General features: G+C 35.3%; 2 protein-coding genes and 1 long non-coding RNA gene across 16 annotated transcripts in view; 2 read left to right on the top strand and 1 right to left on the bottom strand.

Annotated features, from left to right (window-relative positions):
• LOC124182251 (serine/threonine-protein kinase tousled-like 2) overlaps window positions 1-3110 on the top strand; it is a 36673-nt gene extending 33563 nt beyond the window's left edge. For all 8 annotated transcript variants that reach the window (XM_046569234.1, XM_046569233.1, XM_046569232.1 and 5 more), the window contains 4 exons: window positions 73-211; window positions 321-432; window positions 553-660; window positions 743-3110. In XM_046569234.1, coding sequence (XP_046425190.1) covers window positions 73-211; window positions 321-432; window positions 553-660; window positions 743-964 — 581 coding nt within the window. In that variant the 3' untranslated portion in view covers window positions 965-3110. The remainder of the gene's footprint in view (window positions 1-72; window positions 212-320; window positions 433-552; window positions 661-742) is intronic.
• Window positions 3111-3451: 341 nt separating this feature from the next.
• LOC124182249 (DNA topoisomerase 2) lies at window positions 3452-13785 on the bottom strand. Of its 7 annotated transcripts, none has more exons than XM_046569221.1 (25): window positions 13631-13785; window positions 13452-13512; window positions 13209-13324; window positions 12629-12955; window positions 12302-12545; window positions 11800-12189; window positions 11487-11726; window positions 11290-11395; window positions 11044-11196; window positions 10797-10966; window positions 10511-10721; window positions 9814-10402; window positions 9509-9740; window positions 9228-9427; window positions 8997-9132; window positions 8611-8910; window positions 8258-8491; window positions 7949-8134; window positions 7753-7879; window positions 7489-7668; window positions 7241-7322; window positions 6767-6855; window positions 6545-6661; window positions 6342-6451; window positions 3452-6222 (listed from the first exon to the last, which is right to left on the bottom strand). In XM_046569221.1, the coding sequence occupies exons 3-25, from the start codon at window positions 13247-13249 to the stop codon at window positions 6112-6114; spliced, it is 4575 nt and encodes a 1524-aa protein (XP_046425177.1). In that variant the 5' UTR covers window positions 13250-13324; window positions 13452-13512; window positions 13631-13785; the 3' UTR covers window positions 3452-6111. The 7 variants fall into 7 exon arrangements, with proteins under 7 accessions (XP_046425177.1, XP_046425176.1, XP_046425180.1 ...); XM_046569220.1 differs by having other exon boundaries at window positions 13209-13295; XM_046569224.1 differs by lacking the exon at window positions 13209-13324.
• On the top strand, window positions 11317-11794 carry LOC124182265. Its single transcript, XR_006870722.1, has 2 exons — window positions 11317-11428; window positions 11670-11794. It is a non-coding gene; the product is annotated as an uncharacterized LOC124182265 (long non-coding RNA).
• Window positions 13786-13914: the final 129 nt, after the last annotated feature.

Below are 13914 nucleotides of genomic sequence, written 5' to 3'. Positions count from 1 at the left end.
CCATCTTTTCAAATGCGTTTCTTCAATTTATTAGTTGTGATAATAATTTTGGATTCTGGCTTTTTATTATAGGAAATATTTTATTGACCGAAGGAAACGTGTGTGGCGAAATTAAAATAACAGACTTTGGATTAAGTAAAGTAATGGACGAAGAGAATTATAATCCGGACCATGGTATGGATCTAACCTCTCAAGGGGCTGGTACTTATTGGTAAGCGCGTATTTTCGTAAAGAATCACCTGGGAAACGTATGTTCCTCAAAGTCCAAGCTACACTTAATCCCAATTGTTTTTACATGTACATGGAATTGTTTATCACAGGTATCTGCCACCCGAGTGTTTCGTAGTTGGCAAAAATCCTCCAAAAATATCGTCGAAGGTTGACGTGTGGAGCGTCGGTGTAATATTCTATCAGTGTCTCTATGGCAAAAAGGTAAAACGAAACAGACTGTTGTGTTTTATAAACATTTGCATCGTTACACTTGATATAAAGCATAATGATTAAGCCGAATAAATTCAACCCTTTTAAATTGCACTTTTGAAATTTTTTCAGCCCTTTGGTCACAATCAGTCGCAAGCAACAATCCTTGAAGAAAATACAATACTAAAAGCGACGGAAGTACAGTTTGCCAACAAACCGACCGTGAGCAACGAAGCTAAGGTTCGTAAAAGTTTCGTTTCCGTTTCCATGGATATTCATGAAGGGAAATTGCTGATTCGTTTGTCCTTACAATGTTTTATAGAGCTTCATTAGAAGCTGTCTGGCATATAGAAAAGAAGAACGTATAGATGTGCTGACGTTAGCTAGACACGAATATCTACAGCCTCCGGTACCAAAGCATAACCGTCAGGCAAACAGCCAGCAGCAGCAGCAACAGCAACAACAACAAATTCAGCAGCAACAACAGCAAACGTCGTTTACCACTGGCATGTTTAGTGGTATGAATGCATCTAGCAGTTCGTAGTGGAACACGGACTAGAATACATATAACTAATAAAATAACAAAGAAGAAAAAATGAAATAAATTAAAATAAACGAAATTACATGCCAAATCTTTAATGATGAGCTGTTGCACGAAGCCGCCGTCATCTCAAGAAAATGCCAATAAGAACAAGAACGAGAATAATAACGAAGAACAAGGTTTTTCGTGTGAAAGAAAAAAATGTAAATAGTGCAGATTTCCGTTGTAGCTATACCGTATAAATTAAAATAAAAACCCGCCAGATACCGCAAGAATATTGTGCGGCCGGTGGTTGTGAGTCCGGGAAACTTGCGTCTCTTTGCAAACAACGCCGAACTACTTCAGCATTCAGCATGACAAAAAGAAGAAGGGAAGAAAGAAGTTGTTAAAAAAAAAAACAAAAAACAAAACGTGTTCGTAAATATTAATTTCTATTTATTGTTCTTTGTCTTGAAAAGCAGGCTGACTGACACAGTGTTCAAAATGCGGAATTTTGCAAGAAAATTTACAGACGGATAGAAAATGTGAGAGCGAGCGGAATAAATAGAGAGGAAGTGTGGGTGAGAGAGAGTGAGAGAGAAATATAGAGCGCGAGAGAGAGAGAGAGAGAGAGAGAGAGAGAGAGAGAGAGAGAGAGAGAGAGAGACGAATATAAAAAGAAAATCAGAATGAGAGTGAAGGTGCGAGATGAAGAGAGACAAACAGATAAATATGTGATAAGTCATTGTGAATTAAAGTGTAGTTGACTAAAAATTTAGTACGGAGTCATCTGGTGGAAGTGCTACTCGGTGAAAAGATTATTGATGAAAGCAAGACGAATCCTTGAATGCGTGAGTGGTCAGTTGGAGAGGGTGGGAGGTTGATTTCTTATTTTGTTTTTTTTATATATACTAAAAATAATGACAATGAGAAAAACAAGAGAATAATGATAAAAATGATTTAATGAGTACCGATGGAGCGACAGACTCCTTTACCTAAAAACGGAACGGTTCCTCTCTTCTAACTTTATGTATATGCGTGAATGGACGACGAAAGAAAGACTGTGTTGTTAGTTAAGCGTGCGTGTACATAATTTATACTGTATACATATATATATATACATATACATATATATATTTAATAAACGTGTATGCATACATAATATATGTATAAATATGTATAATATGTATATATATATATATATATATACACATATGTATGGTGTAAGTAAAACATACAAAAGAAACAAGGACGGACAGCATCGACAACTGTGGTGGCTCTATCCTCGCATGACCGCCGTGCGGTTCAAGTATTCCATGAATATTTGGCCGTACTTCATGTTACTTTATTCAAATATTAATATTATTACTTATATATATCATGAATAATAACGATTAACAAAAAAAGTATGAAAAAATGCAAAAAAAATATATCAAAAAAACCAGACATTAATACAAAATACACACTCACACACACACATGCACACACGTGGAGAGTTGGTTGGTTGTGTTCCTATTCTGATGATACGATGGGGCTGTCAGCTACAGGATTAACTTGAGTTTGACACGAAGAAAGAATTATACTCCCCAATTCCCATGCTACCAAATTGACAGTAAGAAAAGAATATGAAAAAATCGAGAGGAATTCTAAAAGTAAAAAAACTGAGCCCCGCTTATTTCCCTCATCTCACTTGACCATCGTCCGCCGCCTGTACCCAAATCTTGAACTGAAGATGCGGAGAGAGGAAAGATATTCCTCCGCTCACTTCCTTATATAGTCATTCTTGTGTTAAAACCGATTCATATTAATCAGACCTTTAAATTTTTTAAACTAAGCATCATAATAATACTATATGAATCCCCTCATCATTATTAGTTTCTTTACTTATAATTTTGTTTTATATATGTACGTTATATATAGATAATTATGAAATAGGAGACTAAGTTATTTTAACAAGTGCCCTTGCTTTGTATTATAGTCGCGTCTGTCGACAAATTGCAGCTTTTGGGAGTACTAAAGAAAGAAAGAAGAAAAAGCAGATGAAGTTGTTAAAAAAAATGTTGTAACATGTTGGTGAGACGTAGACACAGCGGCGTGTCTCGCTTGACCAACACGATTGTCAAACTATGGTCGGAGGAGAATACATTACAAGTCTGAATAATGTCTACTATATCAAATTTCAGTTATATTCGAGAAGCCAATATCCCGAAATCCGACTTCCCATTCCTGGAACTACTGCTCTACTTTACATAAACGTATATCCAGACTTGTCGATGGGATAAAAAAAGGAATGTCATTAGTTGAACGTTACGTTTTTGTTATGGTAGTTTTCTTTTCTTAGGAAATACAGAGAAGTGACAGAGAACCTGTGTCAAAAATAAAACGCTCGTTTCTTACCAGTTTCACATTCTGCGGCTATGAATTAAACAAAAAAGTTGCTTCCATGCGGTCTGCTGTACACGTTAGTTTGGGGTAGGTAGTTCAGATGAGACTTCTTTTTTGTAAATTGAAACTAATAATGGAAAGCGACGTAGAATTTTTGCAAGCTGAATGATTTTTCAGCAGAAACAAAATTCTTGTCCTTAACTAGGTGAACACATGGGGGAAAAGTTTACTCGCATTAAGTTGAGCTATTTATTTATTCTTTTTTTAGTTTATGTTTTTACAGAAATTTGAAAACACTGTTACAATCAATCCATATGAATGGACGGCCCTTGATTCGGGACACAAAAATACGACAAGCTAGTAAAAAATAAAATCGAATTTTCATAACGCGTCTGATACCCTCTTCTTTTTCCCTTGTTATATATACAAATATATAAATGTATATATATATATGTATGTCGAAGGATCTTTACGCAGACTGTGTAAAATGGCGTAGGTGTATATAATACTACTATAATAATGTAATAGCAATAAAATTAAGTTTTGTGTATAATTTTTAAATTAGTCAAACTGTGAAAAGTAAGTCTGATTTGCTAAAGTCCCATTACTTTCTTTTTTTTTCTTATTCCTCTTTTATTTACTCATTATAAATCTCATGATATTTCATTATATTATTATTGTTTTTATGAGTGTGGTTCCAAAAGTAACGTGCTACTAGTCAATTAAAATTATTCCATGTGTACATATTGCCAGAAGTATGCTTGAGCCTTAGACAAATATATTTGTCGGCCATTTACAGTTGTAATTTTCCGTTTTCTTTTTGTTTTTAGTTTTCTCATACTCTTATTAGTTGTTTTGTCACTTGACCAAACGTTTGTACGATTTCCTACTGACGGAATTACGCCGATAATATGTACGCTTGCATTCGAACTATCTTATTTTTACCTTGGAGCACAGCATGTAGATAAAAAAAAATTTTTTTTAATAGTTCTTTTTGTTTTCCATCAAATCCGGAGGTGACGGATTTTAAAATGCAGATATGTACATACATGAATTTGAATATTCAAAATTGTTATAAAATAATTTCTATCGTAATAATTAGCAAATCATGAAGTAGAAAAGTTGAGAAAACCAAAGGTTTTGCGTGATGTCTGCAAATTTATCCATTGATAAGAGCAAATTTGGATTCCAGGATTGCAGTTGAAACAGTTTGTTCCATAAATTATTGTTTCAGTGCGTTTGCATCGATGTAAAAATTGCAAAATAAGAACGCAGATCACGTGATTATCAGTGTAAACTGTTTGATTTTGCGATTGATAATTTTTCTCCGCTAAAACATTTCCGGTGAGTTTTAGTAGTTTGATACAGGAATGATGAGCAAATTTGAATGATTAGTTTCAATCGAAACTTGATGATTCGTGACGAATGTATTAAAAAGTTTTGTAACGTATCTTATATAGAAAGTATGTAAAATACATGAAAATACACAAATATTCCCTCAAGATTTTACATATAGAACACGACTAATTAGAATTGGAGAATATGGCTATCTTCGTTTTTATTCATTTTTTTTCTTTTATTGATATCTAAAACATTGTCCTCTAGTGTAATGTCTATCTTTCATTTTGTACGTATATCTACACATGTTGGTAGTTATGAGATGTGGGAAATTGTACTAAGAGTAGATGTTAAAATTATCAGTTACGCAGATTGTTTGTAACACGAATTATTCTCACAGTTGGTCTAAATTAGAGTCTAAATCAATCAAACGTTAGTATCAGTCGTTGTCTCAACCACTAATTTTGATGCTTTACAAAATATTTCATTTACATCAAGATCCTATGAATCATATTATTTCAACGTGTAAAAAAATTGAAGAAATTATAAATCTGCCGAGTTTTTGTAAGAAAAAATCTTTGTTTTTATTTAGAGTACTTGGTCAGTTGATTAAATTCTATGCAATGACGAACTTGATCGTCTTGAAGCTTCATTTTATCTCAGATAATAATATAATTCGTACTCAGCACTGATCTAAACTGGATGTAATTAGAAAAATTAGTATCTGTACTTGGAAAGGCACATATACTTTGTAAGAAGTGTGATTTTAACTTTTCAGTATAAACTCAATTTTTCGGCCAAGATGTATAAAAGTAATTACCTTTTCTTCGAATCCAAATGTAATCGAAAGAACTTTGCCCCGTTGTGATTCCGTGAAATAGTACGAGTCAGAAAATACTTTGTAAAATATAGAATGTATATTGAAACGAAATTTTCAGATACAGAGAGTTAAATATTTTTTGTTTTTATTTGTTGAAAAAAAAAAAAAAAAAACCGTTAGTAATAATAATCCTCTAAAATGACGAGTCTCGGTCTTACGCGAGTACGTTATCCTTGTATACTAATTCTTATAAACTCGTACAATTACACTAGACCGTCACATTTTATAATAATCAAACCACACTTGCAGCAGTTTAAAATTAGAAGATTCGACGCGAATTATCCATATTAATAACACTACCTACGAGTAGTTACTATAAATATTCACAATACTATTCATTTAAAATTATATTAATGATTGGTTACAACCTAAGGTACCTTGCGGTAAAATGTACTCCAACATCTCAAAATCATCGCCACCACAAAGTGATAAAATCTTGACTGGAATGCTAAAACGACCTGAACGGGTAGAAAATCATTTTCGATCAAGTTCAACAACACGATCATACGATATACACTTGAAATCCACAAACACTCATTTGCTATATGTAGTTTCATTTTCATTGCTTTCAATCGGATTCCTCCTCCGACGTGATTGCGTACGAGATAGCCTTCCGATTCCGGGCTGACTTTGGTTGTGCTGTCACCGTGTCAGCTTCGTTTCTCCTTTGCTTTTTACCCTAGTGAAAATGACGTTTTGTTTTGATGAAATTAATTTTTGAAATTTTTCATTTTGCAACGAAGGTTCAGATTACGGAAAATAATATTCGCCTCTGTTTTGTCAAACCTTATCACTCACCTTAATTGCGAATATTTCGTCGGATTCCGATTCCGAAGAAGACTTAACTTTCTTGGCCCTTTTAGTTCCGCGACCACCACCACCGTTTTCAGTCTTTTTCTTAGGCGGAGCTGTAACATATAATTACATTGTGTTGGGCGATTGTTTCGACAGAATTTCGTCTTTTGACTTCACAAAAAAAAAAAATTGTTATTATTTATTACCTTTCTTAGGTGGAGTGGCCTTGATGGGAGAATCATCGCCTGATGATGTGATCTTGGCTGTTGTTGGCTTTGTTGGGCTATCGGCAATGAGAGAATTGAATACGTCGTCCAAATTGACTGTGAAACCAAACAGAGATAAGTACACATCATGCATCAGCTAAAAATCGAAGTACAATTTAGAGTTCAAGATTCGAAAACAGGTGTAATTTACGGTTTCAATACCTTGTGGTTGTGGTTTTTTGGGATTTACTGTTCTTGTGTCATCATCTGAGTCACTTTCAAGCTTCACAGGTTTCCCAAACGGTTTTGTTCTAAAAAACCAAGCATCAATTTCGTATTTTCAGAATATACATGTACATTCGGATGATATGAAAAAACTCTATTAAGCAAGTCAAAGCAATCCGAAGAGACTGACTTTCGTGATCCAATAACACATGCTTGAACAAAAGATCAACGTGTGTTTGTCAGCTTTTCATGTCTATACGTATTTTTATACAGAGTTCCGTTTACAGATGTATATAAAAACACAGTAGAATATTCATTTAATATGTAATAAATAACGAAAGTCTGAATACACATGATCTCTGTATTATCTGCGGTATCCTCTTTCCCCATCATGTCAAATAAGTATGATTCCATCATACAATTTAAAAAGATTTTTCCTTCAATATTTGAAAAACATAAAATGCTACTTACTCTGGTTCAGAATTGTCACTCAAATCGATGAATGGTTTATCAGCATCTGAGTCATCGCTGTCCAGTGAATAATTGATTTTAGCTGTGACAGATTTCAGTTATGAAAATAAAGTACAGCAACGTGAAGTGGAAATGAAAGTATGGTAGAATTGTGTTAGAATAATCCCAACTTCGTAAAACATGTAAAAGAAAAGTTAAAAATTAATGGTAAATATTGAACAAAGAATAGAGAAAATAGTATTTGTTACCTTTGGTTGTTCGGCGAGGTTCACGTACCCTCGGAGGTGGGGATATGCTGTCAAAATCTATATCTTCAACGTCACCATCAGAATCTGAATCGTTTAGGTTTTTCTTGTCCCTTTTCTTATCAGACTTGTCCACTTTCTCTTTCTTAACTGGCTTGAAATTTAATGTAGTTTGTTTGCCACCTAGTGAAAAAATTGAACTCTAATGTCAACCAATTAAATTCCACCTTTGCCCCATTCTTGGCTTAACTTTTACTGGTCGCTCACCTTTTTTAGCCATCACTTTCTTCTCCACCTTATCAGGGGAGTTACCGACTCTATCGTCTAGCGGTTTGGCATTAGATTCAACAAGCAGATCAAATTCATCTTTTTCTTCCTTGATCTCTTTCTTCACCTAAAGTTATTTGTCTATAGCACAGAATTTCAGATTTTCAATTTCACAATCATCAAGAGTTTTGCTCACCTTCAGCTTTTTTATTCCATCTTTTTTGTCCTTGGCTGCAGTAGTAGCTTTTTCGATCTTCTTCTTCAACTCTTCGTCTATAATTGGTTGAATTCTACGAGCATCTTCAGACTTATATATTTTCTGGGGAGGTTTCTTCACACCTTGCTTTGACTTCTCTTCCTCCTTTCTCTCCTTCTCTTCAACCTTAATTCAACACGTGAAGAAGATATTTAGATGTTGTACTCAACCAACGTAGTAACACGATTTGGAACATTGTTTTTGTCATAGGAGTTAATTAAGTTTCACAACTTTTAGCTACTAATTTACCTTGTTGAGTTCAGCTAACAAATTGTCGAGATCTTCCTTCCAGAGAGAAACTGGCGTGCGCGATTGCAATCTTTTGAGTTCAGCCAATTTATCATCCCTTTGACGAAGAAGATCTTCCTTTTTTTCCTTCGTTAAATTCCACATAGTCATTCCTAATAGATAGTCAAAATTCTCTTTTTCGGCAGGTTGGCTTTCCTCACTCTCCTCTGTGGCCGCATTCTGAGCCATTTCCTCCTGTAAGAGATATATATTTTTTTGCTTTTTGTTGATAGAATTTAGAGATTCGAATGAAGAAACATTAGCGTAGTAAAATAGAATGGTAGTAAATTTTTTTTTCAAATTTTACAACTCACCAGAGCTTGTTCTCTATTTTGTCTCAACTTCCACGCTACTACCGGATCGGAGTCATAGCCTCGCCTAACCAATTCCGCAATCATGTCCTTTTTCTTTTTGTTTTCAACAACCAAATCGCCGTCACATTTCTCAAGAATAAATCTGGCTTGATTGCTAAGTTTTGCAGCTTCGACTTGGAGTATACCTTCCATATATTTCTTACGCTTATTATAAAATTCTAATCTGATTTTATAGAATTCTCTGAATATAATCCCAACATGTTCAAATTTTCGCAGGCAGAGATTCTCATCAAATGCGCACTGAAATAATACCCACATTATTAGTTTCGTTTGAATGATTCACTTAATACGAAAAATCAGACATTTAATTCCACCTTTTAACATACCATAGATGTGGTAGACATGGTTGTTTGCAATTTGAAAGCTTTGTGAAGCCCGTCTCTTTCCAATTCGACCAGTTTATCTCTATTCATAAATACGATAAATCGAACAGCCACATCACTGTTGTACTCTTTGTAGTCCCTGAAAAAAAAAAATTAAATAAAATGAAGTTGATTCAGTGTCAAAAAGCTCAGTGTTTTACTCGTAGTATGATTTACTAGTTTATTAGTAATTACGTGATCATAGGTGGAGATTTGTCAGAACCATGCAACATTGGCTCTAAAATGGTTTCCTTATAAGCCTGTGTCCATGTGCCGATTGGAAGTTCTGTAATTTCAACTCTGTCGGGTCCTATTACAGAAATTTCTCCACTAATGACGAAACGATAATCCCCGCAACTTTCTATCGTTCCTTTAAAATTTTTGTAGAACGGGAGCTATCGAACAAAGAGTAGTTTTACCCAATTTATTACGGTATTTCAATTGGTAATGAATTGGACTGGCGCATCGTTACTCACCATAGGTTTGATATCACCACCATCCATCATTCTGTAAAGATTATCAATGATTTCTCTGGGATTATGGTTTGGAATTCTTGTCATCCATCCTGTGCCGATGCCATCTGCCCCATTCACCAACACCATTGGTATGATAGGCATATAGTATACAGGCTCAATTTTGACATTATCATCGTACTCATAAGTCAGAAGCGGATCATCGTTTTTGTGAAAAATCAATCTCGCTAATGGACTGTAAATGAAGAGCACATGAAACTTTACACATCAAAAAACAAACAAGTTGTTACTTTTTGATAACACAGTACCTAAGCATTGTGAAAATATAACGAGGACTAGCAGAGTCTTTTCCACCAATGAGCCTGGTACCAAACTGTCCAATGGGTTGGAGTAAGTTGATGTTGTTGCTACCGACGAAATTTTGGGCCAAATTAATAATAGTAGCCATGAGGGAAGCTTCACCGTGATGGTATGCAGATTGCTCGGCAACTGAACCAGCCAGTTGCGCTACCTTAACTTCACGTTTATCATTACGTTTCAAACATGTGTAAATGACCTTTCTCTGACCAGGTTTAAAACCGTCTATTGAGCTCGGAATTGATCGCACATTGTCGTAGTTACTGAATAGCACTAACTCGACGTTTATAAAATCGGAGAATGTAATTGTACGAGTGTTTTTTTCGTACAAATATTTTTCACCAAGACCAATTTCTTTGCGCCTTTTAGTCTCTTCCATATGATTAGTTAGCCAATCTTTTCGCTGTTCAATGCATTTTTTACTGAACGCCATTATTATGTTTTGGTCGTCCTGCTCACCCTCGTATCTGAAGCGAATTCTATGCCTAGCCATGTTATCAAAGTACTCTTTTGCCTCTTTGGCAGTAGACGTACCCAAACCTGTGAAATAAAAGGCAATGCTTAGATTTGCGGCTGAGAATAAAAAATGCTTCTTTTGAATGTTTCAACCCAATTTTATACTCTAAAAAAATGGTAAAAAAGGAAAACCTTTGTAGTATTTGATCTTGTAGGTATGAAAATTTTCCGTATCTTTTTTCCACTCTTCAAATTCGGGTAGGGAGAAAAATGAAAATACTTGGCTTCCCTTGGTTGCTTTTACGATTGGGGTTATGAACTCTTCGATGAAGTCAATCCTAAGTAATGATGGCCAATTGTGGTGGATGAAGTTTATCAACAGTCCTTTTATATGTGATCCATCCTTATTAATAATATAACAATGTTTAGCACGTTGAGAAGCATAAGCTTAAATAGTAAATGCTCAATTCGTATTAACCTGATCCTGATCTGTCATAATCATTAATTTTCCATAACGAAGAGTTTTCATATCTTCTCTAGTCTCATATTTCTTTTTATACTGAAGTCCAAGAATTTTTATCAGGTTGTTGATCTCAGCATTTTCCAGAATTTGTTTGTGTGTCGCTTCTCGAACATTCAGCAGTTTACCTAAAATAAGAGATAAATTAAATCTATGATCATTTCGTCTATGCTAATTCGCCATTTATGAAATTTCGAAGACAAACCTCTCAGAGGGAAAATTCCGTATTTATCTCTTCCAACACTCGATAGTCCAGACACAGCCATTGTCTTGGCTGAATCTCCCTCAGTAAGAATTAAGGTGCAGTCTAAAGATTTTACTGTCCCAGCATCATTAGCATCTTCCAACTTCGGGATACCTAAAACGCGCAAAGATTTTTGATGTGATTGTTTCGTTCTAAGGTGAAATAGTTTTCACTAATCTACAAACAGAAAAATCAAGTGCATTTTACCTTGTAGTTTTCTTTGCTTTGTTTTAGGTCCTAGCTTTTGTAGCTGAGTGTCAGCCTTGAACTTGGCCCAAGATAATACTGCCTCTACGATGCCAATCTTTGTGACCTGACAAAAATGTGGGATGTTTAAAAAAAATTGGTAGGTAAAAGTGAATTTATTTAGATGACCAATTTTCGAATAGTGTGAATTTACTAACCTGGTTGATAAATTTTTCACTTAGCACGCATTTAGAGCCAAAACTTTTGGACTGCAGAGTCATATTCTCTTTAGTTTGTGAATCAAATGATGGGTTGTTTATGAGACAATTAACAAATACCCACAAATGGTTTTTTATTTGAAACGGTTTGATTGCTATTCCAGCTTTGTTCTTTTTTTTCAGGGTATCCATGAGCTGTTTGACTACTGCATCTGTGACATGATCCACATGTCTACCTCCCTGTTAACAACGGTTTGTCAGACAATTCGAACAAATGTACAAGACCTAATAAAGACGAATTAATTTTACTTGCCTTTGTGGTCGCGATACTGTTGACAAATGACATTTGCTGAAATCCTTTGTCGGATAACGTTATTGCAACTTCCCATCGTGGGCCACAATTTTCATATACAATCTTCAGAGGGTTGCCAATGTCATCCTCCTTCCCTTTGATATAGAGGTCTACATAATCTTTGAAAGTCTTTACTGGTATTCTGGTTCCATTGAGAAAGACCCTGACACCTCTGGAAGATGCGGCAACGTCGTATGCTCTACGCGTCATCAACGATATTATATCATTGTCTAATGCTTGCATTTTGAATTTTGACAGATCCGGGGAAAACGTGACTTTTGTAAAGTCTTCACTGCCGAAAAAATCTTTGATCTTGGGCTCACTGGCTTTGCCCATGTTATTTCCCCACGTCTGTGAACACGTAAAAATTGTTACATGTTGAAGAAGTGTGGATAAGGATTGGAATAAAAATTGTATTGGGGTAAAAAAGTTACTTTTTAGTCCGGCTAAAACGACGGATTACCTGTTTCAAAGACTTTTTGTATTCTTTGGAGGCAGTCTCTACTGTAAAACGGTGGCTGAATATGTTGCACAGTTTCGCGCCATACCCATTTCTACCTCCAGTAACTTTTTCCTCTTTGTCGTCATAGTTAGACGAGGTCAAGAGGTGACCAAATATCATCGTAGGTACATACATTTTTTCTTCCTTGTGAATTACTACTGGAATACCTTGTCCATTGTTCCATACCGATATTGTGTTATTTTCCCTATAGCAAAAAGGGTGTTGGTAATATTTATATATTAATTACTGGCTCAAGATAGAGATTGCAAGAAGTTGTGGGGCACTTACACATCAATGTCAATTTTGATCATGTCCATCTTAGCGTCACGTTGTTTGTTGTCGGCAGCATTTACTAAAATTTCATCAAATATCTTATAGAGACCGGGAACGTAAGATATTTCTCGTTGAACCATCATTTCTTGCTCTTTGTCAAAAACCCACATGGATTCAGTGATTGGTTCTACAGAGCCAATGTACGTATCAGGACGCAACAATATGTGCTCTAGTTGTGATTTTTTTTGGTAAATTCCCTCAATTGTCTTTTTCTTCGAAGCTGCATCTCCGGCCCCATTTTCCACCGATCCACTCATCTTTCTTAGATTTCTTCTCAGCAACCTTGAACAAATTGAAAGAAGAATTGGTATGTACATAGTTTTCACTTGGTGAAAAATCTGTTGCAGTGAAAAAATTTAGTGGAGCAAGTAACAGAAACGTGATCAAATCTCATTACATACTCTGCTCACTCCATATTGAAAATAAGGAATGAATTTGTGCATTGAAAAACGTCGGCAGCTGAATGATGATTACAGTTTTACCGAAATTTAAATTTTGAGTGTACGCAAATAAGTAAACTTTCAAATTTTCGTACCCGAAAGACTTATTGAATATTAGGCGGGAAAATGTAGTCATCTAATTGGCCGAGAAGATGGCAGGACGCCGGTGTGAATCGCCTGACCTTTCGAAATTGCAGGATATAGATATTACCTATAGTGTGCGTTTTCGAGTTACTAATGCGATAGAAAAAAGAAATAAAGGAGAAAAAGAAGAGAACGAGCATGAATCTAGTCAAGGTTTCAGGGCACATTTTGAAATAATCATTGACAGAGCTTACCTGCCACGTTTTTTTCGTAAAAAATAATAATTCCGAACTAGATCTCCTGCAACGCGGAATCCTGAAAGTTTATAGAACGGAGTGATTATTTATAATACACTCGGATGACAGAAGAACACCGCGCTTGAAGCCAAAAAAAGGTCTCTTTGGCTACTTGGTATTTTCGCCTGGTTTTTTACCTTATTAGTTACCGATAACACATTTTTATTCTTACAATATCGGACGACTGAATAATGGCGGTTTACAATATTTCAGCGGGCTACTCTCATAAACGAATCGTAAACAACGAGGACCCGGTGGCTAAACACCCTCTACCTCGGCGTCGTTTTAACCTGTAACGGTTATGACGTTCCAGAAATCATCCGTTATTAAACAATGAAACTCCGTTTACCGAAATTGAAGATGTGTTCCAAAACTGATCACAGTTACCGGTTGTACCGCGATGTATTAACTGCTGTCTCTG

Source organism: Neodiprion fabricii, chromosome 5 (assembly GCF_021155785.1).
Source record: "Neodiprion fabricii isolate iyNeoFabr1 chromosome 5, iyNeoFabr1.1, whole genome shotgun sequence".
Lineage (NCBI taxonomy): Eukaryota > Metazoa > Arthropoda > Insecta > Hymenoptera > Diprionidae > Neodiprion > Neodiprion fabricii.
This window is presented reverse-complemented; position numbering and strand designations above follow the sequence as displayed.

Excerpts from the sequence above, each read along its gene's own strand:
- LOC124182249 (XM_046569221.1), bottom strand. The coding sequence starts at position 13,249 with ATGACTACATTTTCCCGCCTAATATTCAATAAGTCTTTCGG. Across the intron at positions 9,741-9,813 it reads TATATTTTCACAATGCTTAG|TCCATTAGCGAGATTGATTT; the intron begins GTACTGTGTTAT and ends CTTCATTTACAG. Across the intron at positions 8,135-8,257 it reads TGTTAGCTGAACTCAACAAG|GTTGAAGAGAAGGAGAGAAA; the intron begins GTAAATTAGTAG and ends TGTTGAATTAAG.